The sequence below is a fragment of the Nannospalax galili genome, unplaced genomic scaffold (assembly GCF_000622305.1).
Source record: "Nannospalax galili isolate Female #2095 unplaced genomic scaffold, S.galili_v1.0 scaffold1488, whole genome shotgun sequence".
NCBI classification, from domain to species: domain Eukaryota; kingdom Metazoa; phylum Chordata; class Mammalia; order Rodentia; family Spalacidae; genus Nannospalax; species Nannospalax galili.
The window spans coordinates 1,156,164-1,181,143 of NW_008358859.1; the positions used below are offsets into that span (position 1 = coordinate 1,156,164).

General features: G+C 50.6%; 1 protein-coding gene and 1 non-coding gene across 3 annotated transcripts; one reads left to right on the forward strand and one right to left on the reverse strand.

Annotated features, from left to right (window-relative positions):
* Window positions 1-6: 6 nt before the first annotated feature.
* Klhl21 (kelch like family member 21) lies at window positions 7-8,396 on the reverse strand. Of its 2 annotated transcripts, none has more exons than XM_017795433.2 (4): window positions 7,305-8,396; window positions 4,427-4,832; window positions 2,052-2,136; window positions 7-1,181 (listed from the first exon to the last, which is right to left on the reverse strand). In XM_017795433.2, the coding sequence occupies exons 1-4, from the start codon at window positions 8,323-8,325 to the stop codon at window positions 888-890; spliced, it is 1,806 nt and encodes a 601-aa protein (XP_017650922.1). In that variant the 5' UTR covers window positions 8,326-8,396; the 3' UTR covers window positions 7-887. The 2 variants fall into 2 exon arrangements, with proteins under 2 accessions (XP_017650922.1, XP_008820655.1); XM_008822433.3 differs by having other exon boundaries at window positions 2,064-2,136; window positions 7,305-8,395.
* LOC115068305 lies at window positions 3,587-3,771 on the forward strand. Its single transcript, XR_003847668.1, has one exon. It is a non-coding gene; the product is annotated as a U2 spliceosomal RNA (small nuclear RNA).
* Window positions 8,397-24,980: the final 16,584 nt, after the last annotated feature.

Sequence of the window (24,980 nt, forward strand, 5' to 3'; positions counted from 1 at the left end):
TCTGCCTCCCGAGTGCTGGGATTAAAGGCGTGCGCCACCACACCCGGCCTTCCCTACTTCTTTTAAAGGTTAAACTGTAAGCATTTCAACCTCGCACCAATCATTGGGGCCACCCCGGCCCAAGGCTTCCTTTAGAAGCAGGGTTCACTCCCAGGTCCAGCACCTGCCCACTTGGCTGGGCATAAGTGAGACTCCTGGGAAGGAGCCACTGCAACCCTGCACTGTGGGCTTTGGCCGTCTCCTCCAGCCTTGCCTCTGCAGGAAGCCCTGGGGTGCGGGGACTGCTTGCCAGGTGAGGATACTCCAGAAATAGAAAACTCAGTGGCCCCTCTGGACCTGTTCAAGCTCACACCAAGGTGCAATCCCCCAACAGAGGTATGCAATTAAGTGGGCTGACACCCCTCTATCTGGAGAGCTAGGCACAAGGGTTCCCGGTCCTAGATGTGGAGTGTGGGATTCCACCGTAGCCACTGTCTTCCTGTTTCTAGTGTCCCAGGTCAGGCCAGTCTCAGCCATGCACAGGGGCCTTTGTCCTCTACTTCCAAGGTGAGGGCAAGCAGACGGAGGTGCCAGCAGGGAGGGGCACACAGCATGGTGAGCCAACAGTGAGCTGGATGTCATAGACTGGGGGTGACTTCTGGGAGGCTGAGACAGGTGAAGGCAAGGAAGCCACCGTGCCTTGACCACAGGAGAGGTAGTCACCACAGCTTCCTCCCCAGCAGCTGTGACCTGGGCTCCGAATGCAGAGAAACTTTCACATGATCCGTCCTGGCGCTTACTCAGCATCCACAAGCCTGCATTCCACTTGGTGACCAACTCATTGCGTCCTGTGTACCAAGCAGGGGGCTGTTCCCCTGCACCGAGGCCCTCTCTGGGCCAGGCCGGGGCTAGTGCAGTTCATCCGGGTTCTGTGGCAGCCTGCGGCGACCTGCATCTACCTCACTGCTGCCAACGTCCAGCTCGAAGCCACGGCCCCCTGGAGGTGTCTGTGGCATGAACTGGCGGAAGATGCTTACGCTGCCATGCCAGAAGGTGGGCTCCGGAAGCCGCCCCACCACACTCCATGCTCGGGCCTCTGGGTCATATGCTTCCACCACATCCGAGAGTTCAAATGTGTTGTCATATCCCCCGGACACATAGAGCTTCCCTCCCAGGACAGCCAGGCTGCCCCCGACATGCACCTGTGGGTCAAGGTGGCAAAGTGAGGCAGGCAACAGTGGCAGATTCCCCTACTCCACCCTACAACCTCCGGGGGACAGCCTAGCACTTCCCAGACACAGCATGGAAACCATTCTCAGTCAACAGACCAGACACCCAAACCCGGGAAACAGGGCCTCTGGAATCACACACTTGCGGGAGTCTGGAAAGCGACCCTTCCCTGTGTGATCCATGGTCTCCAGGTGCAGGCCACACGCAGCATCCCCTGTTCTCTCTCACCACCTTTGCACTGGTCCTGTAGAGCCAGCCTGTCGATCCTCTCTACCTTACAGATGGGAGAAACTAGGCTGGTGTAGCCATCACTGGCAGAGCTGGGACTCAATCCTGGCCAAATGTCACCAGGCCTTCCAAGAACCATTGTACCACCAGTCTCGGACTGCTCTTCCCAGTAGTGTCTAATAAATGCACTCCCAGTCAGTTCCTCAGCAATCAGTGGAATGGGGGGTGGGGGGGCCGGTCACTAAAGACCTCCTGCCTGAGCTCATCACTTCCAGCCACAATGGGCTGCTAGTGTTCCTGCACACAGGGGGGCCCCAGGGCCTCCACACTTGCTGTCCCTGCCCTGTGGCATACTTTCCTCATCTTGAGTCATCTCCCCGTGCTCTGCCTCATGGTCAGTGAATACTGGCCCAATGGAGGAACTCAAAAAACCCCGGTCTTGGGCTCCTTTAACATCTGGTATCAACAAGTTTCAAGTGTAATGAGGATAGCACCAGCCTTCCATTAACTGAGACAACACCAGGACAGGGCTCGGCATAGTCCTCACCCACCATGACTGTCCTAAACACTCAATCTTGAGGACACTTGCAAACATCAGGACAAGGCGGACACACCTGCACATTTACCTGATTCATAGACGGGATTTTGTCCCATTCGTTCTTTGTGGGGTTGTATACGTCCACCTCGGCAGAGTCATCCCTGTGCAGAGAATGGGGGGTTGGGGAGGAAGAGAGCCAGAGTGAGGAAGAGGCATGTTGGTATGAAGGGTCAGGAGAGTCCTCAAAGTTGCTGGCTTCTCCACTGATCTGTATAGTTTGGGGTTTTTATGACAAGGTCTCACTACAGTGCCCTGGCTGGCCTTGATCTCACAGAGCTCTGCTGTCCAGGCAGGCTCTGAACCCACTGGGTTGTCCCTAACCTTTGTTGTCTTTCCAGCAGAGACAAAAGAGCCATAGGAAAGGGGCTGGGTTGGGCAGGGCTCCCTAGCACCACCTCTCCTCCCAGCCAAGCACTTGCTTTTCCCTGGGACCAAGACAAGGGGCCACTGTACCACAGGAGGCCCAGGACAGCAGCCTTTCATCCTTCACCAGGAGCAGCTGAGGGCTATGGCCTTCAGAGAGCACTGGCTGCTTCCTTGGAGGACAATACATCCCTGACAGGGCTGTCAAGACACAGGGGGCACTCTGGGCCTGGGGCTATGTGGCTCTTAAAGCCCAAGTCCATGAGCAGAGCAGACTGAGATTAGGCCTGAGGCCTAGCCCTGCACCCAAGAACCTCCCGAACCTCCCCTCTGTCCCGTCAGCTCCCAGTCTGCCCCAGAAGCTGTCCAGGCAGAAAAGCATCCCCTTCCTCTCCCCAGGCATTCAGGTGGAGCTGGAGATGTAGGGCAACATCCTGCCACTTCCAGCAGGGAGGGCTAGCGACTGAAGCCAACTCCCATCCGGAACAGTGAGCGGAGGGCAGCCCTGGGTACATCCTGCTCTAGGACCACAGGACAGGGAGGACACTCTCACAGGTACTGGGCTGACAGCCACTGCCGAGGGGCTGAAGCAGTGACTCTGGCGCTCTCTGAGGTTGTATTTATAGCCACCCCCACCCCCTCCTTGAAGACACCCCAGGAGGCAGGGAGAGCTGGGAAAGGGCCAGGCCATTTTATAATGGGTCCAGGGTTAAGGAGGGTTTCAGGGCTTTCTTAGAGCAGACTTTAAGGGACATGAAGTCCCTCAGCCACTTACATGACAGGCAATGATACTTGTGTTCCTTTTGGAGCTCACCCTGAGGAGGGGCAGCCTCCTGTCTTGGGGGTGAGGCAGGCAAAGGTCAGCACTACTCAGGCAAAGAGAGCGCAGGACCAGAAGCAGACGGCATATACCTCTGGGGGCTCCCAGATAAAAGTCCCATACCAAAAGGAGTTGGGGGGGGAACCGCCATCCACACCCCTTCCTTACCCCAGTGGGTTTTTTTTTTTTTGGTCTTTTTGAGACAGGGTCTCCCTATAGCCCCAGCTGTTCTGGGACTCACTACGTAGACCAGGCTGGCCTTGAACTCACAGAGATCTGCCTGCCTCTGCCTCCCAAGTGCTGGGACTACAGGCGTGCGCCACCACACCCGGCTTTTATCCCAGTTTTTTTAAAAAATATTTTTTATTATCACTTCTTGGCCTTTTGGCTAAGATCAAGTGTAGTTCCTATCAGCTTAATGTCTGATACATCCTCTATCCGAGGACAATATATTAAATGGATTTTTGGAAGCAGGAGTCGGAGTAGGAACGTGCTCTATCCACTCCACACATCAAGCTGGTATTGCAGTACCTGCAGGAACGGTGCATCCAAAGGGGAAAAAAAAACAAAAAACAAAAAACCCTATATACCTATATCTATACTATATGTATACATATAGAGAGATAGATAGATATTATTAACTTTTTATTTAATGTGTTTGAGTGTAATGCCTACAGGTAGGTGCACCATGTTGTGTAATGTCTGGAGAAGTCAGAAGAGGATCCCCTGGAACTGGAGTTAGGGATGGTTGTTAGCCACCATGTGGGCACTGGGAACCCTGGTCCTCTGCAAGAGCAGTCAGTGCTCTTAACTACTGAGCCACCTCCAGTCCCAGTCCTTATCTCAGTTTTAGTCAGGGAGGGCATCAAGAAATGCACGAATGCACACACACACAGAGCAGTATACAGGGAGTTCAAGATCTGTCCTGGATGCCCAGTAACTAATCAGGAGGGAGGAAACATGTCACTGTGACCAGACAGGTCATCAAAAGTAGAGGATGGGGTAAGGGCTGAGGGGTAGCTCAGTATTCTCTTTCTCTTTCAGACATATGCATGTGCACACACATCCGCCTCATGGATACACGGGAACCTATCAGCTGCTTGGCGAGGTGCTGCCAGGGTTGGAGCTAACCCTAACTCCATCATCTGTGAAATGGGGAACACAGAGACGCTGTGCCAAACAGTGGCACAGTGGGCACCAGGGCTCACCTGACAAAGTACATGAGTCCATTCAGAGTCACAGTCTTGGGTGCAAAAGACCAGGGTGGGAGCAGGCCACAGTCCACCAGAGACCATAGGTCAGTGTCTGGGTCGTAACACTGCATCACCATGGTTTCCTTGCCCGCCAGGGAGCCGATGGCATAGAGCCGGCCTCGGCAGGAGGTGGTGGAACAGTTGTCCATTGGGTAGGTCATGGGCTGCAGGGCCTCCCAAGAGTCGGTAGTGTGGTCATAACGCTCTGTGCTGTCGGCTGCCACCACATATAGCAGCCCGTCCAGGACAGAAGAGCTGTGGTACTCTCGAGCCTTCAGCATGGGCGCCACCTCTGTCCACTCATTCACACTTGAGTTGTACCTCCATACACAGTCATAGAGCCTGGAGCCATCGGATCCACCTGCCAGGGCACACAAGGGGCAGATGGTCAGCCCACGTGGGGTGATTCACCCACCAGTGTCTTCTTGGACTTCCAGGAAGGCCTCTCCCTGCAGAGGAATTAACCCTCCTCACCCCCCTCACCTCTCCCTAAGCCCCAGTCAAAGCACCAAGCTGTCACTGAGGCAAGGCACAGGTCCACTACTGTGGTCAGAGCAGGGCCAGGCACACACAGCCTTGGGCTGGCGATGTAGCTCAGTTGATAGAGTGCTTGCCTGGCATGCACTAAGCCCTGGGTTTGATCCCCAGGTGGCACACATCTTTAATCCCAGTACTTAGGAGTCTGAGGTCATCCTGGGTTACAAAAGACCCCCATCTCAAGAAACAATAAAACAAAAAAACACCCCCAACATAACCTTTGTAGTCTTCCCACTCAATACTATCAACTAGTCCAGAGCATCCGGCCTTGGGTTCAGCTCTCCTGAGCAGCCACAAAACCTGGGATTCGGCCACCAAATTCTGAGCTACCAAGGCTGTGCCACAACGAGATGAGAGGAAACCCACACTGTCAGGAAGAGACCTAACACAGCAGGTTATACTGTCAGAAACTTCTGGGGTTCTAGTTTTCACTCTGGCGTAGAACACAGGGATATGCTTTACTTGAAAAAAAAAATGAAGTGATACACTTATGATAGATGTGTGTCAACAGAAGGCTGAAAAAGTTTGCTTTGTTGAGTTACTTTTTCTAAAAATATGTATTGTTAGCCGGGCGTGGTGGCACATGCCTTTAATCCCAGCACTTGGGAGGCAGAGGCAGGTGGATTATCTGAGTTCGAGGCCAGCCTGGTCCACATAGTTCCAGGACAGCTAGGGCTACAGGGAGACCCTGTCTCAAAAAGACAAAAAAAAAAAAAAAAAAAAAAAAATTTATTGTTTTTATTTTATGTGTATGAGCATATTGCCTACATGTATGTTGATCAATGCCCACAGAGGTCGTCAGATCTCCTGGAACTGGAGTTACAGTTATTAGCCACCATGTGGGTGCTGGGAATCAAACCTGGGTCTTCTGCAAGAGCAGCCAGTGCTCTTAACTGCTGACCCATCTCTCCAACCATTAGGAGCTACTTTAAAGTGGGTCTAAGACCATGAAACTCTCACAGTGTCAGCAGACACCAGCAGACACCAGGGACCTCTGGTCTTCCCCATCTGGTGCCCCAGAACAGGGCAGAGACACTCTGTCTCTCAGCCCTGAGAGCTTCTGGAGTAAGACAAAGGCCTACAGTATTGCTTTGGGCTACAAAGGCAGCTGATGTGGCTTCCTGGGCCCCAGGAAAATTCCACACTAGCAGCTGAATGGATGATTGAACCACTTGCCTAAACTAAAGGATTAGCTGCTCAGCTGTGACATTTATGGAAGGGTGCATGGGCCATGGGCGAGTCTGGCCAGTTCTGGGAGGCAGTTCTCTGCTCAAAGCCACCAGCCAGAGGAGATGGGGGCAGGGAGGAGCCCCAAACCACCCAGGGCCAACCTCAACTTTTAAAGAGGGACAGATTCAGGCAGATTCAAGAGGGCTGGACACAGGGTGCTGCAGGCCAGAGCTGAGCATGTCCCTGGGTTAGGCTCTGTCCCCTAGTCAGGTTGGGAGAACCGTGAGGCCACCACAGCACACATCAGAGTGGGCTGTCTGTGGAATGTACCAGGCTGGGCACAGCCCCTGTGACAACCCAACCTCATGCCTGTGAGGCGATAACAGTGCCCGAGGCCTGCCCCAGTTGCTTTTTCCCTTATATAGCAGTCCCAGAGACCGCCCCTGCAGGCCTGACCGAGGGAGGTAGCCACCCTCCAGTTAGATCAAGGATTCATCCTCAGTTAAAAATGTTGGAGAAACCCAGCACTGGAGCAAGCTGGGACCCGCCCACGGTGACTCGGCAGCGTTTTGGGGTTTCCGCCAAGTAACTGGAAGAAAATCTCTTAACATGTGACCATGTTTACAGTCGCAGCCCAGCTCAGTCTAAACACCATGTGATCCCCAGAGCCTGGCCTGGGTGCACGCTCTAGGGAAGCTTGTCACTTGTGACAAGGCCAGTGTGAGTCAGGAGGCCCCTGTGGTCAAGAAGGGAGAGAGAAAAGTCCTGCTGGGGGAGGATGCCTTACGAGGCGCCAGCCTCCAGCCTGTCCCCACATTCCTTGGAGATTAAAAGAAAGCACCCATTGTGCCAGGTCAATGCCCGGTCTCTTTCAACAGAAAAGGGGGAGGGCACCTCCAGGGAGGAGGGCAAGGAGCTGGCTAAGCCGGGCAGGCCCTACCGCACAGGGCGCAAAGACCCACACACAAGGGGGCCCTTCTCGATTGGAAGCAACCGAACAAACGTACTCAGCTGGGCCTTCGGATTCCCGGTTCTGGAAGTCTCTTGGAAAGTTCGGGGGGCGGGGCGGGGCGGGGGGCGAGCCCAGGGTGCGTCTGGGCATACCCCCCTCCCCCGGTGCACTCACCCGTCACGTAGATGTCATTGCCCAGAGCCACGATGCTGTAGCCCCCGCCCAGGTGGTCAGGGAACTCAGCCAGGTAGCGCCACTGGCCGGTCTGCGGATTGTAGCAGTCGACGGTGACCAGCTCGTCGCAGTCCTGGTCGCAGCCGCCCACGAGCACCAGGATCTCGGCCAGGCCGGTGGAGGGGCGCGGGCGCATGCGGGGGCAGGGCCCGCGGTCGTGCCGGTCATAGCGCGCAGCCTGGAAGTCGCGCGCCTCGCGTAGCAGGCGCAGGCAGGGCGGGCAGCGGGCCACCAGCGGCTCGGCCTCGACGTGCGCCAGCAGGTAGAAGCGGCGCACGAAGGGCAGCCGCACGGCCTCCAGCAGCTGCGGCCAGTGCGCGGCGCGTCGTGGCGGGTCCGCGCGCACCCAGCGCAGGGCCAGCTGGTAGGCCGCCTCCTCCTTGGGCACGCACAGCCCGTCGTCGCGCAGGTAGCGCAGGAGGCGCGCCAGCGGCAGCCGCTCCAGCTGCTCGGCGCCCAGCTCGCCCACGTGGCGCAGGATGAAGCGCTGCGCCGCGCTCGCCAGCCCCGCGCAGCTGAAGGCCTCGGCGAAGTCCTGCATGTCCAGGCAGTTGGCCAGGTCGAGCTGCTGCTGCAGGAAGGCGCCGCACGCCTCCTTCACGGCCGGGAACTGCAGCAGGTCGGCGGCGCGCAGTAGCGGCTCGGCGTTGTCGCCGCTCACCGCCACGCGCCCGGTGTAGCTGAAGTCCAGCAGCAGCTGCAGCATGTCGGGCGGCACCCCGTGTAGGCGCACTCGCTCGGCGCGGCTCTCGCGCAGCTGCCCCGCGAACATGGCGCGGAAGTACGGGCTGGCAGCTGCCAGGACCGCGCGATGTGCGGGGAAGTCGCGGCCGCCCGCCGCCTCCAAGGTCACGTCCAGGAACTTGCGCTCGGCGCGCAGCTGGCTCAGGCCGCGCAGCAGGCTCAGGGCGTGCGCGGGGTCCGAGAAGGGCAGCACGGCCAAGGGCGCCGGCCGCTCCATGACGCTGAGCTGTGGGACGCACGGACGCCGCGGCCGGGGCCTGCGGAGAGACGCGGCGCGCCGGGCACGGCCACTATAAATACGCACGGGCGCGGCGTCCCGGGGGGCGGGCCGGACTCGGGGCGGGGCTGCGCAAGCCACGCCCGCTTAACCCCTCCGAGCCCGCGGCCCTTTGCCGGGCCTCCCACCCGCGACGCCCGCCCCCGGCCCTCCAGGCTGAGTCACCGGCGCCCGCGCCCGCCTCGCCCTGCCCCGGCTTCCTGCCGCTCTCGCCGACGCTGAGCTGGCCACAGTGGGTGACAAGTGCGGATCGTGAGAGGCGGCCTCCTAGGCCCGAGAACCACCCACTAACCCGGTGCAGAGGAAAGCCCGGGGTGGGAGCTCGAAGCCCATTCGGATCCCAAGTCACCCCTTCCGTGCCAGATTCCCCACTGCGCCCTCCCATTGCCCCTTTGGTGCCAGATTCCCCACTGCGCCCTCCCATTGCCCCTTTGGTGCCAAATTCACCACTGCGTCCTCCTTGGCCCCTTGGGTGCCAGATTCCCCACTGCGCCCCTCCCATGACCCCTTCGGTGCCAGATTCCCCACTGCGTCCCGGGGGTGGGGGGGCGGCGCAGGGCCTCTGGGTGCGATGACCCTGGTTATGTTTTGTTTTGTCTCACTGGCTCCGGGGGGGGGGGTAGTTACTTAATCCCTTCAGGGGACATATTTCCAACGTCAGGATTAGTACAATTCAGGACCAAAGCACGGAATCCAAGGTTTTCGTTTTTATGATGACGTTTCTCCTTGGCGCCTTTAAGAGATTGGGGCGGGATTCCAGGATTGCGCCACGGTCTTCCTGCCTGAGTTTCAAACTCAACAGTACAGTCAAGTTTAGACAGCATGGAGCAGTGGTTTGACCTTCTTCACAAGGGGTAGGGGACAAGACCGCTGGAGAGCAGGCAGGCCGCCCAGCTCTGGACATGGCCCCAGGGGGTCCAGAGGGAGTTCAAGGTCAATGGGGGGGCTTTAGAGGCACGGGGATGGGACCCTGATTCAGCAGCCACCGTCACCTGATAGGTGCCCTCTCCCCCGTTCCTGAAGTCATTCTAGCTGAAGACCCGGCCCACTGTGTCCCAGGGGACGCCAAGCACCCTCGGTTGTCATTCCTGGGTTCCAGCTCGGTCCGCACAGCCTTGGCAGGAGACATTTTAGTTTTATTTCATTTCCGACACGAGCCTTTTTGGCTTTTCTCTTGGGCTCTGGAATCTCACCTCCGTTTTTCCCTGAGAACGCATCTGGTCTGTCAGGGTCAGCATGGGAAGAACAGGTTCTAAGGAAGAAAACGTGCAGGTGCCCAGGCAACGGCCTGTTGCCCATAGAAGGACTGTTCACACAGCCATTAAGGGCAGTGCAGCATTCCTGGGCCCAGGAGCCTGGCCAATAGCTAACTTACACAGGCTTTCTGACAAGAGCTGAGCAGACAGGAAGCAGGATGCCTTTAGAGGAAAGTCCTGCAGTCCCTGAGAGTCTGTTCTCCACCTGGCCAGAAACCCAAGGATTCAAACCTAGAGCTAAAACTTGAGAATGTTTTGGGTTTGGTTTTGTTGCCTTGTTCAATGCTTGAGATCCAATCCAGGACCTGATGTCCTGATGTGCTCAAGGTAAACACTTCATCTTAAACTGAGTTTTCTTCAAAGCACTGTGCTTTTGCTTTTCCACTCCTCAACGTTTTTTTGTTGTTGTTGTTTTTTTTTTTTTTTTTGGACAGGGTCTCCCTAAAAAGGTCTTCCCCAACCAGCCTGGAAGGCACTATGTGGACCAAGTTGGTTTTGATCTTGCAGAGATCCCCTTGCTTCTACCTCCCATAGGGCTGGGACTAAAGGTGTGCACCACCACACCCCTTGTTATGTGGATATTTATTGAAATGGGAAGATGTACATGCTTAGTGTTCTGTGAAATCAGATTACAAAGTGGGACCCAATTGTTTTATGTGTTGCCTACAAAAAAATTAGGAACATCCTCTTTTGTGGGGTGCTGGAGATTGAACCCCGGGCTTGGCTTGTGCCTGGCTCTACCACTGAGCTGAATCAGCCCAGTTTTAATTTTCTTGAACTTTTATGTAGGTTTTTGGGGTTTTGTTTTTGAGGGGAGCATGTGTAAGATGTGGGTGCAAGCAAGTCCGGGGGGGGGGCTGTCACAGGACAATCTCAGGTGTTGATATTTGCTATTTCGTTTTTTTGTTTTGAGACTGAGGTCTCACTATGTAGTCCTGATTGGCCAGGACCCTCAGAGATCCGCCCTCCAGTCTTAATTCCTGAGGGCCTGGAGTTAAAGGCTTGGGCCACCACATCTGGTTCATCTTCCACTTTTTTTTTTTTTTTTGAAGTATACATACAATTGATATATATTTTTTTCCTTTATTTTTATGGGGCTTTGGGCTACTCTAACATTCCCCCTCTCTGAAGAGGTAACCCTAAAATCTTTTAAGGATTAGGTACAAGCTCCAAAATACTTTTGACATTTTTGGCCTTTGGAACAGAGTATGTTGCTAAAGAGGCCCAAGGACATTTTCTTTTTTTAAAGTATTTTATTATTTTTATTTATGTGTATGCATGTATTGCCTACATGTAGGTAAGTGCACCTGTGTCATGCAATGCCTGAAGAGGTCAGAAGAGGCTGTCGGATCCTCTGGAACTGGAGTATGGACAGTTGTTAGCTGCCATGTGGGTGCTGGGATTCAAACCCAGGTCTTCTGCAAGAACAGCCAGTGTTCTTAACTCTTGAACCATCTCTCCAGCCTGCCCAAGGACATTTTCATTTTTCACTTTTTTTTTGAGACAAGGTCTCCTAGTAGCTTTCCTCTAGTCTCCACCTCCCATCTTCCCAGCAGAAGTGCTAGACTTAACAACATACTACATGAGCTTCTACTTGGGTTTTGGGAATTCAAACTCAGATCCTCATGCTCAGAAGGCAATCCCTCCATCTCCCCAGCCTTTTTTGTTGTTTTTTTGAGATAAGATCTCACACTGTAATCTTGGCTGACCTGGAATTTACTATGTAACTGAGGCTGGCCTGGAACTGGTGATCCTCCTGCCTTAGCCTGCAAAGTTCTGGGATTAGAGGCATGTGACAGACACCATGCCAAACTTGTATTCTTTCTTTAATACATAAGTGATGTACATTTGTTAAAGCAAAAACAAAACCTGGGTAAGGGGGCCTGGGGAGATGGCTCAGGGGTTAAGAGCACTGGCTGCTCTTGCAAAGGACCCACCATCCACATGGCAGCTAACAACCATCCATAACTCCAGTTCCAGGGGACCTGACACCCTCTTCTGACTTCCGCAGCACTTCACAACACTGGTGGATTTACGTAAGGCAGGCAATTAAACTCATACACATTGTGGTGGTTTGAATGAGAATGTCCCCCATAGGCTCTAAGTAGTTGGACATTTTGTTCCCAGTTGGTGGTGCTGTTTGGGAGGTCTTAGAAGGTGTGGCCATGCTGGAGGAAGCATGTCACTGGGGGGCTGTATTGCAGAGTTCTTAAGCCTTGCAGGATGGATCTCCAGTCATGCTCTGCATCCTGTGCTTGCTTGAAGATGTGAGAGCTCAGCTTCTGCTCCTCCTCTGCCACCATGCCTCCCTGCCGTGATGGACTCTGATCCCTCTGGAACTGTAAGCTCAAATAAACTCACCCTTGGTCACAGTGCTCTATCACAGTAACAGAAAAGTAACAGATACATAAAATAAATATATCAAAATGTAAAATAGTGAAAATAAACATGTACCTTAAAATTTTATTTTCCTGTAAAGCACATTATGACCGGAAACAACCTCTGGGCTCTCTGCAACCTAGCAGGTAGGCATTTGAGACCAGGCAAATCAGGCTAAGTCAGTGGAGGAATGTGGCGAAGATAGAAAGTCCCAGATTTAGACCTGTCAGCTGTGTGTGGAATTTTGAGTAGCCTACCGACCCAGGCATGCTAGCTGGTTCCTCTTCTTCCTTGTTGGTCTCATGGGCTCAAAATGGAAATGTGAGAAATTTCTTCAGTGCAGTGTGACTATGTCACTGACACAGTGAAACTCTACTGGAGAGAGGTATAGGCAAAGTGTGCTGAGGTGGTTTGGATCATCCAGTGACCCAGTGTGGTAGAAACTACTGTTAATGAGGGAGATGTTAAACTATCAAACAAGCAGTAGTTTGTTACACAACATTTGGGATTATAAATTTCATGAAAAGTCTAGTGAACCTCTTCTAAAATCATAAAAATGGGTCTGAGGATAAAGCTCAGCAGGTAGAACGGTTGCTAAGTATACACAGGCCCTAGGTTCAATCCCCAGCACTGGGAGAAAAACTGTACAGTCTGTTCAAATAACGTGATAATAATGTGATTTAATGTATCATAATGTTACTTAATCAATGATGGTACTATTTCAATTTAAAAACTGGGCCAGAGCTGGGCATGGTGGCGCATGCCTTTAATCTCAGCACTCGGGAGGCAGAGGGAGGCGGATCTCTGTGAGTTCAAGGCCAGCCTGGTCTACATAGTGAGTTCCAGGACAGCTGGGGCTACAGGGAGACCCTGTCTCAAAAAGACCCCCCCCCATGGGTTTATGTGCACTATGTGCATATATATGTGTCCATGGGTTCCAGAAGGGGGCATTGGATCCCCTGCAACTTCAGTTGTAAACATCCTGATAGGTGTTCTGGGAAACAAACTCAGATCTTCTGGAAGAGCAATACATGCTCTTAATCACAGCCATCTCACCCTTCCTTCCCAGGATTTATTCCTTTTCCTCAAAGTGTCATTTATTCCTAGGACATAACGGATGCACTTTACATGTAAAAGCTATGTTGGAAAAAGTGATGAGACTATGAAAAGATGTCAAACTTCTTCAAGATCAAGATACTGATATGCATAGATAAAAGGGTCACAATGGCTGGGCATGGTGGTGCATGCCTATAACCCCAGAACCTTTTTAAATTTTTATTTATTTTTTGAGACAAGGTCTCCTTGTAGCTCTAGCTGGCCTAGAACTCACTATGTAGACCAGGCTGGCCTTGAACTCACAGATATCTGCCTGCTTCTGCCTCCCAAGTCCTGGGATTACAGGAGTGTGCCACCACTCACAGCCAGATGAGATTTTTTATATATAATGCTAGGTGTATGAGTGTTTTTGCTTGCATGTATGTGCACCATTAAGTGTGCCTGGTGCCAGCAGAGGCCAGAAGGAGGTGTCAAATCCCCTGGAATTGGAACCACCATATGAGTTCTCAGAATCAAACCCAAGTCCTCTGCCAAGAGCAGTCGGTGCCTTTAACCACTGAGCCATCTCTCCAGCCCCTTGACAGAAGAACGCTGGGCATGGTGGTAAGCGCCTTTAATCCCAGTCCTCTGGAAGCAGAAGCAGGTGGATTTATGTGTGGGTTTTTTTTTTTTTTATGTGTGTGTGTGTGTTAAGTGCAGCTGTGTGTGCAATGCCCACTGAAGTCAGAAGAGACCATCAGATCCTCTGGAATTAGTGTTAATGACAGGTGTTAGCTGACATGTGGGTGCTAGGAATTGAACTCAGGGCCTCTGCAAGAGCAGCCAGTGCTTTTAATCACTAAGCCATCTCTCCAGCCCCTACTGTATCTTTTTTTTGTTTGTTTGTTTGTTTTTTGTTGTTTTGTTTTTGAGACAGGGTCTCCCTGTAGCCCCAGCTGGCCTAGAGCTTGCTATTGTAAATCAGGTTGGCCTCAAATTTCACAAAGATCTCTGCCTCCTGAGTGGTGGGACTAAAGGTATGTCCCACCACTCCTGGCCCCCTACTATGTCTTTTTAAAAATGATTTCTATTTTTATTTATGTGCATGTGTGTGCCAGTGCCCTCGGAGGCCAAAAGAGGGTGTTGGGTCCCCTGAAGCTGGAGTTACAGGCAGTTGTGAGCTGCCTGAGATAGGTGCAGTGAACTGAACTTGGGTCCTCTACCAGGGCAGTGAGTGCTCTCACCTGCTGAGCCATTACTCCAGCCCCACTGCATCTTTGTAGTCTACCTGTATGAACTATAACAGAAGACAGTCGTTTGATCTCCCTATGCATAGCAGGTTTTGTGCCTGTGTACAAGCTGTCAATGCAGTGGTGGATTGAGTACTGATTTCAAATTATTCACACACATGGACTCATCCTGTAGTCCAGGGACTCTTGAAAACAGTATGATTTTGAGGAACCTTTACACATGAACACCTACTATTGCTTGCAAATGGAAGAGCACAGAGGGAGGAATCTCTAAGAATATTAAGAATATAACATTTCAGCTGGGCATGATGGTGCAGGCCTTTAGTCCCAGCACACGGGAGGCAGAGGCAGGCGGTTCTCTGTGAGTTCAAGGCCAGCCTGGTCTACATAGTGAGTTCCAGGACAGCTGGGGGCTACAGGGAAACCCTGTCTCAAAAAGACCAAAAAAATAAAAATAAAAATAAATAAATAAATAATCTATATACATAAAGTACACATAGCATGTGAGCCTAGGGGGAGATTTGAAACATCAGAAAAGAAAATCATTTTGGGCAACCGAACTTTGGCTATGTTTGTAGGCAGAACACTTTCCTGAATGTGCCTCCAAATCTCATGGCAGCCAGTGAGATTTAGGAAGGTGAAGCTGTATCTGGTGACTCAATTAAAATAACTACATTCTCAAGTTACTTACTGAAGACGGTGTTCTTAGTATTTTTAACTTGTCACAACCTGTACTAACATTGGCTTTGTTCCCTTGTCTTTCATGAGCAATCATGATCATCTCAGAATTAGCATTCAGCAGCAGGGATACTTTTTTTGGTAAAGCGGAAAACAAAGAATACTAATCACACTTGGGATCTAGCTTCTGTGACTAACGCTCCTGGTTTACTCTAGGAGGTGTAGATTCACCTCCCTACCGTCAGTCCCTATGAGTCCAGGAGTCCAGTATACATGAAAAACAAACAGGTTATGGAAAAGTAGACTGCTCCACAAATGAAAGGCATGTTTTCACCACAGTATCTAGGTATGGACACATGGGTTTAGCGGCCCGTGGAAGCCAGAAGAGGGATGTTAGATCTCCTGGATCCCACACAACTCGGGGTTGTGAGTTGTCTGGCATGGGTGCTGGGAAAATAAGCCATCTGGGAGAGCAGCCAAGTGCTCTTAACTGCTGAACCATCTTACTAGCCCCTAAAATGTTTTGCCTTTTTGAATTAAACAAGCGATTATTATTGTATTATTATTAATTACTATTATATTATTGAAACGGGGTCTCCCTATAGCCCCAGCTGGCCTGGAACTCATTATATAGAACAGGATGGCCTCCAACTCACAGAGGTCCTCCTGCCTCTGCCTCCTGAGTGCTGGGACTAAAGGCATGCACCACCATGCCCGGCTTATTTAAAATTTTTAAGGGGACTGGAGAGATGGCTCAGTGGTTAAGAGCACTGGCTGCTCTTGCAGGGGACCTGGGTTTGATTTTTTCTAGCACCCACATAGTGGCTTACAACTGTCGTAACTAGAGTTCCAGGTGATCTGACACCTTCTTCTGACCTCCATCGGGCATTGCATGATATGGGCACACTTACATATATGCCAACAATACACTCATACACATAAAAATAAAAAAAGTCTTAAAAAAACCAGTGGGAGGTTACAAAATTAATCTACAAAATTCTGTAGCTTTTCCATATATCAATAACAAGCAATCAGAGAACGAGTGAGTACATGGAAACACTCCCCTTGAAAATAGCTGCAAAAAAAAATCTTAAGAAATAAAGCTTTTAGGGGCTGGAGAGATGGCTCAGTGGTTAAGAACACTGGTTGTTCTTGCAGAAGATCTGGGTTCGAATCCCAGCACTCACATGGCAGCTAAGAACTGTCCATAACTCCAGTCCCAGGGGATCCAACAGCCTCTTCTGACCTCCACAGGCATTGCATGACATGGGTGCACTTACCTATATGCAGGCAATACACACATACACATAAAATAAAAATAATAAATAAAATATTAGCCAGGCATGGTGGCATACGCCTGTAGTCCCAGCACTTGGGAGGCAGTGGCAGGCAGATCTCTGTGAGTGCTGAATAAAGCAGAGAGAAAAGCCAAGACTTCATAATATTCTTTCAATCCCCCATGTGAGATTTGAAAAGAAAAAAAAAAAAAAAAAGCTTTTAAAATTATTATTTTTATCTTTTTGAGACAGGGTCTCCTTGTAGCACCAGCTATCCTGGAACTATATAGATCAGGCTGGCCTCAGACTTACAGAGATCCACCTGCCTCTGCCTTCCAAGTGCTGGGATTAAAGGCGTGAGCCACTGTCTTAGTTTGTTTCTCCATTGCTGTGACAAAACACTCTGACCAATACCAACTTAGGGAGGAAAGGGTTTATTCAGCTTACATCTCCCAGGTCACAGTCATCAGGGAGCCCAAGGTAGGAACTCAGGGCAGGAACCTGGAAGCAGGAGCTGGGGCATAGCCCATGGAGGAACTCTGCTCTCTTATCCAACACAGGCCCACCTGCCCAGGGGTGGCAGTATCCATAGTGGGCTGGGCCCTCCCACATCACTCATCAAGAAAATACCCCATAGACATGGCCACAGACCAGTTCAATGGAGGCAATTCCCCAATTGATGTTCCCTCAACCCAGGTGTGTCAAGTTGACACTAAAGCTATCTAGCACAGCCACCATGCCCAGCTTAAAATTATTTTTCTACGGCATGGCATGAATGTTTTGTCATACAATGTACACGTGTATGCAATGCCCACCAAGGCCAGAAGAGGGTGTTGGAGCCCCTGGAACTGGGGTTTCAGTTGTCAGCCGCCATGTGGGTGCTGGGAACTGAGCTCAGGGCCTCTGGAAGAGCAGCCAGTGCTCTAAACCCCAGGGCCATCTCTCCAGCCCTGAGAGTTTCTTTGAGACAGGCTTTTGCTCTGTCATTCAGGCTGTTCTTGAACTATGTAGTTGAGGTTGGCATGGAACCCATGGCAATTCCACTTCAGCCTTCTGAGTGCTAGGATCACTGGTGTGAGCCACCACTATCAGCTGAAAATTATGATCTATTTTTTTTTTTAAAGTCAGCGCTAAGGAACAGATCCAGGATTGTGTGCATGCAAGACCACCACTGAGTAGATTATAACCATTAGTCTGTTTCTTTCTCTTTAGGGGAGGAGGCGGAACTGGAAAGGGTCCCACTATGTGACCCAAGCTGTCCTAGAACTCCACATGTAGCTGGGACTGGCCCGCATCCTCCTCCTTCAGCTTCCCTAGTGTTGGGATTACAGCCATGAGCAACCATCCCTGGTCTTGCTGGGCTTTTTCTTCTTTTGTAAAGATTTCATCACGATCTCCGTATTCAAGGCCAGCCTGGTCTACATAGTGAGTTCCAGGCCAGCTGGGGCTACAGGGAGACCCTGTCTCAAAACACCAAAAAATTTCGTCATTTAAAAAAGTTTTTAAAAGATTTTATGGGGCTGGAGAGATGGCTCAACAGTTAAGAACACTGGCTGTTCTTGCAGAAGACCTGGGTTCAAATCCCAGCACCCACATGGCATCTAACAACTATCTGTAACTCTACTTCCAGGGGATCCCACGGCCTCTTCTGTCCTCCTCGGGCATTGCATGGCACAGGTGCACTCACCTACACACAGGCATAACACTCATACACATAAAATGAAAATAACAAAATACTAAAAAAAAATTGTTTTATGAGTTTTGCCTGTATGTATGTATGTAGGTGTGCCACATATGTGCAATATCCAGCGTTCAGAAGAGAGCTAGAGTGGGCTGAAGAGGTGGCTCAGGTTAAAAGCACTTTCTGCTCTCCCAGAGGACACCAGGTCCCAGCACCCAAATCAAGTGACTCACAAATCAGATGCCTGTAACTCCAGTTCCAGGAGATCCAACACTCTCTTCTGGCCTCCTGGGTACCCAAACACACATGACACAGACACACGGACACATAAATAAATAAGAATAATATCTGCCTGCCTTTCTGCCTCCCAAATGCTGGGATTAAAGGCATGTACCACCATGTCCAGCCTGAAGTTCTTTTTCATTCAGGAAAAAACAAGTTGCTTCTGGTGAATCTGACTAAGGACCAAATTGGACATCAGGACATTTGCTTGGGCCACAATAATCAGGTAACACTAGAATTTTGTATCTAAATCACTTGCATTTGACAACTCAGAAAGTCAATGAGGTCCTATGGGCCAAGTCCAGTGTTCTCAGTGTTAAGTGTATCTATGCACTTCAACTTGTCACCTTTACAAGCCCTCCAACGAGTTTCAACATTACAGAAACTCCAAAATAGTAAACTACCATTTACTGAATGAAGCATTATGGTATACATTTTATGGTTTAGAAAATTAAGGCTCAGGGGCTGGAGAGATGGCTCAGCAGTTAAGAGCACTGACTGCTCTTGCAGAGGACCTGGGTTCGATTCCCAGTGTCCACATGGTGGCTACGAACCATCCTTAACTCCAGTTCCAGGGGAATCTGAAGCCCTCTTCTGACCTCAGTGGCATTGCACAACACGGGTGCACTCACACACATGCTGGCAATACACTCATACACATAAAATAAAGAAAATTAAGGCTCAAAGTATTTCTGAGATAACTTTTTTTTTGAGATAAGGTCTCATTTGCCCAGGCTAGCCTCCTATTATTACAGAGGCAAAGCTCGTAACTCTTGCTCCCTCCTACCCTACCTCTCAATAAATAAAGCGAGCATCAAAATGCTGAACAAGACCACTCCATTTGTAGAAAAGTATTTTATTGGGGGACAAACTGCTGGGTTGTCTCACAGGAATAGAGAGCAGCCATTCAATGGGAGACGTTATACAGGTTTTTTAGGCCCTTCAGAGGCCTGGGGGGTTCTGACTGGCGTAGGTAGGTGGGTTTGTGGGCAGCAGATGTTTATATGCCCAGGTGGTTAGGAAGGAGGCTGTGGTCTCCAATAAGCAAAACTCTGGAGTCACAGGGTTTCTGAGAAGTGCTAGAGTTAAGTCTCTATTTTCTTGGTAAAGGCCTCTGCTGCCATCTTAGGGACCTAACATTTCAGCCTTGTAGTGATAAGGGACGATGGTGGTCTCTTTAGCTACTTCCTGCTGACCAGGGGCAATGTTGGGGGTGTCTCAGGAAGGCTGGAACGCTGGTCTGAAGTGGAGGTCCGGTCACGTGGGCAGGCAGTGGTAAGAGATCTGAGGGATTTCTGTCAAGTACTTCTTGTTCACTGATTGTCAGGCCATCTCATTGATTCTTTCCAGGAAAACTTTCTATGACTTGGTCCAAGGAGACTATGGTGCAACCTACCTGGTGGGAGACTATGGAGCTGAGAGATGAGCTCCCATCAATGACCCAAGTATAGTCATGCTGTGGTAAGGGACAGGTAGAAAGCTGGTGGGGGTGGTCATCAACACCCATCACAGAGATCTGAGAAGTGTAAGTCTTGCTAGAGCAAGCAGGAAGTATAGATCAAGTGGCCCCCATTATCTATTAAAAATGACAGAGGCTATCTGGAGAGTCACCCTGGGTTCCTCCATGGTAATCCTGATGGTTTTGGTGGGGACTGAGGTCTCAGGACAGGATCAGAATTAGGCCTTCAGGCACAGAAGATCTACAATGTTTGCCTGTTGAGGAAGGATTTGAGGGACTTGGGGAACTGACCTACCCTGGCGAGGCAAAGAGGGGTAGTCAACCCTCCAGTGTCCCCTCTGCCCACAGTTTGGGCAGGGTCCTGGTGGTGGGTGAGGTGCTGCACAGTTCTTTGCCCAGTGGTCAGTGTTGCCACATTTGAAGCAAGGCCCGGGTGGAGTCTGCTGCTGTTCCATCTTCTGGGGAGGCCTCAGGGCTGCTGCCAGAAGCTGGCACTTCTATCACGGGAGGCTTTCTCCCTCCATTTCCATTCCTCCTGCCCATCAAAAACCTTAAATGCCATATTCAACAGATCCTTTTGAGGAGTTAGAGGGCCATCATCTAGTCTCCTAAGCTTTTTTCTAATGTCTGGGGCTGACCGAAAGATGAAATAAGTATTAAGAACCAGGATCTAGCTTAGTAAATTGGAGGAGAGCCTTTGTGAGCCGGGCAAGAAACTCTGCCAGATTTTCAGAGGGGCCCTGGGTAATCTTTCTCATCTTGTCAAACCTAACACCTTTGTGGGAGGCTTTCTCTAGAATGGCAGACAACCATTCTATCTCTTGCTACCCTACCAAGGGACTTGTTTTTAGCATTAGTGGTTGGGTAGTCCCAGTGCGGGTCAGCTTGGGGAACAACCACTGCCCCCACAGGGTAAGTAGCATCAGTGTGGTGAATGTCACCTGCAAGGGTCAGAAAGCAGACCATCCGTCTATCTTCTGCTGCCCTCCCAGGGGACTCTTTTCCAGCATCACTAGTTTGGTAGTCACAGTGCAGGTCAGCTGGGGAACAGCCACTGCCCCGACAAGATAAGTGGGATCAGTGAGGTGAATGTCGTCTGCATAGTCCTGAGCAGCCTTCCAAGTCATTTCTTTTTCAGCAGAGGTGAGGGTTAAAGAAAGGATGCTATATAGATCATGCCAGGTTAAGTCATAAGCCTGATTAAGGAATCAAAACTGTTTGATAAAGGTAGTGGAGTCATCAGAAAAGGAACCAAGGCACTTTGCTATCTGAAAGAAGTCAGTTACAGAGAAAGGAACATGAACACGAACTATTCCCCGGGTACCCACCATCTCCCTGAGGGGGTAGATCCTACCATACGTAGGATAGGGAGTCTGAGCCTCAGGTGGAGATGAGGAAGGAGAAGGCACGGGGCGGGGGGCTGAAGAGGGCTGTGGAGGTTGGGGAAGAGGCTGTGGTTGGGGGTTGGGATATGGAGGGGGAGAAGGTTCACTGGGTTGGGGTGGCACCTGTGGGGGGGCTGCATCTTCTATGTTAAAGTCAAGAGGTGAGGAGACTGGGATTTCAGGCTCAGGAGAGGGTTTTTCTTTTGCAAGGATTTAGTGGGGGTGATAGGAGGTACAAAGAGAAAGACTGGAACGTAGAGCAAAGAAGGCTTTAACGTAGATGATTTTGGACCATTTGCCTGTATTGTGGCAGAAACTGCCAAGATCTGTGAGAATTTGGAAATCAAATGTGCCATTTTCTGGCCATTGAGACTGAGTATCGAGTTTATACTGTGTCCAAGCTGTGTTACAATAAAAAATAAGAAGGCGAGGTTTAATGAGACCCTTGAATCCCAGGGAAGACAGAAAATTGAGGAGACAGCCAAGAGGAGTTTTGGAATCTAGTTTTGAGTGAGAAGAACCCATGACTGGTTGAAGGGAAAGGGAGAGATACCCTTAAAGACAGGATGGAAGAAGAGGATTCCTAAGGCAAGGTTAGTGCAGAGACAGAGGAGCCCAGGACAGTTTCTTGCCGCAACTCCTCTGTGTTGGGGACGGTAGATAGGAGACCCACTAAGAGCCCAAGAACAAAAGTTAAATATAACAGAATGGAAAATAATATGCCCCAAGGGTCAGACAGTAGAATGGACTATGCAGAAAGTAGAAGTGAGGGTTAGGGTTAGGGTTAGGGGGTAAAAGATGGATCACAAGTGTCTGGCATCCCAGACCAAGTGATGGGTGTTGTGCCCAGAGAATGGACCTCCAAGAATAACCATGGAATCCAGAGGGCATGCAAGAACAAAGAGTCTTTATTCAGGCTTAAGCTTGGGCTCTCAGACCTCACCAACACAATGGATCTGTGCTGAGAGCCCCGATTGCAGGGGGTGGAAGGTTTTTATAGGTTCCAGACAAAGAATAACAGAGTTACATCTTGATTGGTCCAAAGAGCCCGCGCATGTGCGCCAACACACTTTTGAATTGATTGGTTACTAGGGATGTATCCTTGGAGGTCTCTCATTGGTGGGTGCTATCCTCAGTGCTGTGGAATGTGCTGACTGTTATCTGTGGGGCCAGAAGTCTCTGTTTCTACCTTATAAGGCTGCTATATGCCTGGGCTTCCTTGATCTATAGCCTCCTGGGGTGGGGGTGGTAGGTGAGATTACAACATGCCTGGGCATGTTCAGGCTCCTCTGAAACAACTAGTCAAAATGGGGTCAACACAGTTTGTCCTTTCAGTCAAGTGATCAAGCAGTTTACAGAAGCGAAAAAGAACAGTTAGTCCTAGAGAGTGAAGGTGGTCTCCTGGGGTTAAGGGGGCATACATGGGCTTATCTTATCCATAGTCTGTAGTCTAGGGCAGGGGAAACTGATGGTTTCTGAGAAAAGAAACCAAAGCCAGTATGGCTTCGGCTTGTCATTCCCCCCTTGAGTTATAGCATGGGTTAAATCTTTAACCTACAGCGAGCCAGCAATGGTACAGAAGCAGAGAAAAGCGGTTAGACGATGCAATCTGCATGTGTGTCAGGTCTTTGGTTTAGTTGGGAATATTGAGTATGTAAAACCATCAGTTGGATAGTTTGCAATTTTTCTTGAATAAAACTGAGCAGAGCATTTAAGATGCAAGGACCACAAGTAAGTAAGAGTATCATTAGTGGACCAGCCATGGCTGAGAGTAAGGTGGTCCACCAGGGGGACCCATTGAAGAGTGATTCATACCGAGACTGAGTATTTTTCCTTTCTAGTTTTCTATCCTGTAGACGCACGCTTCTTTAGTAGGGCCATAGATTCTTTGACCACCCCAGAGTGATCAACATAAAAGCAACATTCTTCCCCTAAGGCAGAACATAGACCTCCCTGTTGTAGGAAGAGCAACTCTAATCCTCTCCGGTTTTAAAGTACTACTTCTGCGAGGGAGGAGAGGGACTCTTGTGAGAAACGGATTTTTCTAGTTCCTATAAATCTGCATCTATGGCCATACAAAGGCTGTTGTAGTTTTGGTCCTGGATGACTAGGGCACTTGCACCCGTCCCGATGGCCCCACCTATTCCAATCATCAGGAGTGAGGAAATCAGAATTGCTGTAGCAATTTCCCTTTTTGGCCTAATTAGCCCTGCTGTTAGGGGCTCCATGAGGGCCATCATTTCATCATCAGGGTGATAAGAAATCTGGGGGAGCAGTTGAACCAGAACACAGAATCCCTTAGTTTGGTTTAAAACCTGCAGGTGGACACAGGAGGCGAGGCCAGTAGAGCACGCCCATCAAGTATTATTTGGGGGACCAAATACCCCGTGTGATCCTTGGGCCTGTAGGTGGCATTACAGAGATGATTGTGGGTTTTGGGTACTTGTCCTATGCATAACCCGTTCCCTGAAACTGATTGTATAGAGAGATTCTTAGCTGGGGCCCATCTACAATCTGAACAGTTGGAAAAGCCTGATGAATTCCACATGGTCGCTATGCCCTCGTAGAAGGATGGCCTGGCATTTAAGCATAGCCAACAGGATTCAGTTGCCTGGGGATTCAAGGCATTTAGGACTGAGAAGAAAGCCTTTACGATCTCAAGGGGACCCCTGGGCACTGTTGCCAGGTCGTTATGCTGTTCTAGAGTCACGGGGTATTGATGGTTCTGTTATTAGCCACCTCCGAATGCTGAGTTGGAGATGGTGGTGACTCTTGGGCCGTCCTGTCCTTTAGCACTTGGGGTGGTGGTGCCAGTACCTGGTTTGGCCCGACTTGTCTAGGGGAATTCACTGGGGAGGACGTCAACCGGACCGTGAACACGGCCCCCGGGTCTATCCATCCTATCCGGGTCTAACTGTATAAGCGAATCCCCCATTGCAATCCTATTTTCCAGGAAATAGAGGTGTTTTCACCCTCCTGAGTGAAGGTGAGTCTGACCGGGTTGCAATGGCCCTTGACTGTCCCATCTGCTTGTTTATGCTGTTGGCAGGGTAGACTTTTTCCCGGTACATGACTAAGGGTTATGAAGTCACCTTGATTGGGGGCCGACCACCACATATGCCCTGTCGACACACAAGACCATTACTTACAGAAGAAATGTTCCCTCCCTCCACAGGTGACTCTCACGTTCCGGTTTCGGTTCCTGCAGGGACAGACATAGAAGTGGTGCTGCTGGATGTACACATCATCCCATGTCAGCCTGAGTAGAGTTGTAAGGTCGAAGGTCAAGTCAGGATATCAGGTGTTTAGAGGGGCCTCTTTGGTGGTGAAGTTCAGGATTTCTGAATTAGCTGTGTCAATGAACTCCCATTTTAAGAGACGGGGTTGGTGTGGGTTTCCTGTCACTGGGGAAAGGAGAAAGAAGAGGAAGAGAAAGGGTGGGAAGAAGAGACTCAAGATGTGGCTGTCAGTTTTAACCTGAGTGTGTTGTCCGCATCTTGGTTGGCTTTCCATGCCCTGGGTCCCAACGCTGGGGCATCCCCTGGGTCGTCAGGGTGTGGATCGGCCCACTGGATGTGAGTGTGATGAATCCAGGTGGCAACTCCGTCTACCTTCACTGCTTTTGGGGTTGTCAGGAGCACTACGTATGGTCCTTTCCAATGAGGTTCCAAGGTCTCTCGGCGGTGTCTGCAGATGTAGACCCAATCGCCAGGCTGGTAGCTGTGTGGGGTAGGAGGGGGAGCAGTCTCATAGATAGCTTTCAGCTGGGGCCATACATCCCTATGCACCCGAGCCACTGCTTCTAGAGAATCAAGCAACTGTTGGTTATCAAATTCAGCAATTAGTTCAGTTCTTAGACTGGGGAGGATAGGGGGGGGGCTTTCAAACATTATTTCATTGGGGGGGAAACCCA

Excerpts from the sequence above, each read along its gene's own strand:
- Klhl21 (XM_017795433.2), bottom strand. The coding sequence starts at position 8,325 with ATGGAGCGGCCGGCGCCCTTGGCCGTGCTGCCCTTCTCGGACCCCGCG. Across the intron at positions 2,137-4,426 it reads GGACTCATGTACTTTGTCAG|GGATGACTCTGCCGAGGTGG; the intron begins GTGAGCCCTGGT and ends TTCTCTGCACAG. Across the intron at positions 1,182-2,051 it reads TGAATCAGGTAAATGTGCAG|GTGCATGTCGGGGGCAGCCT; the intron begins GTGTGTCCGCCT and ends CTTGACCCACAG.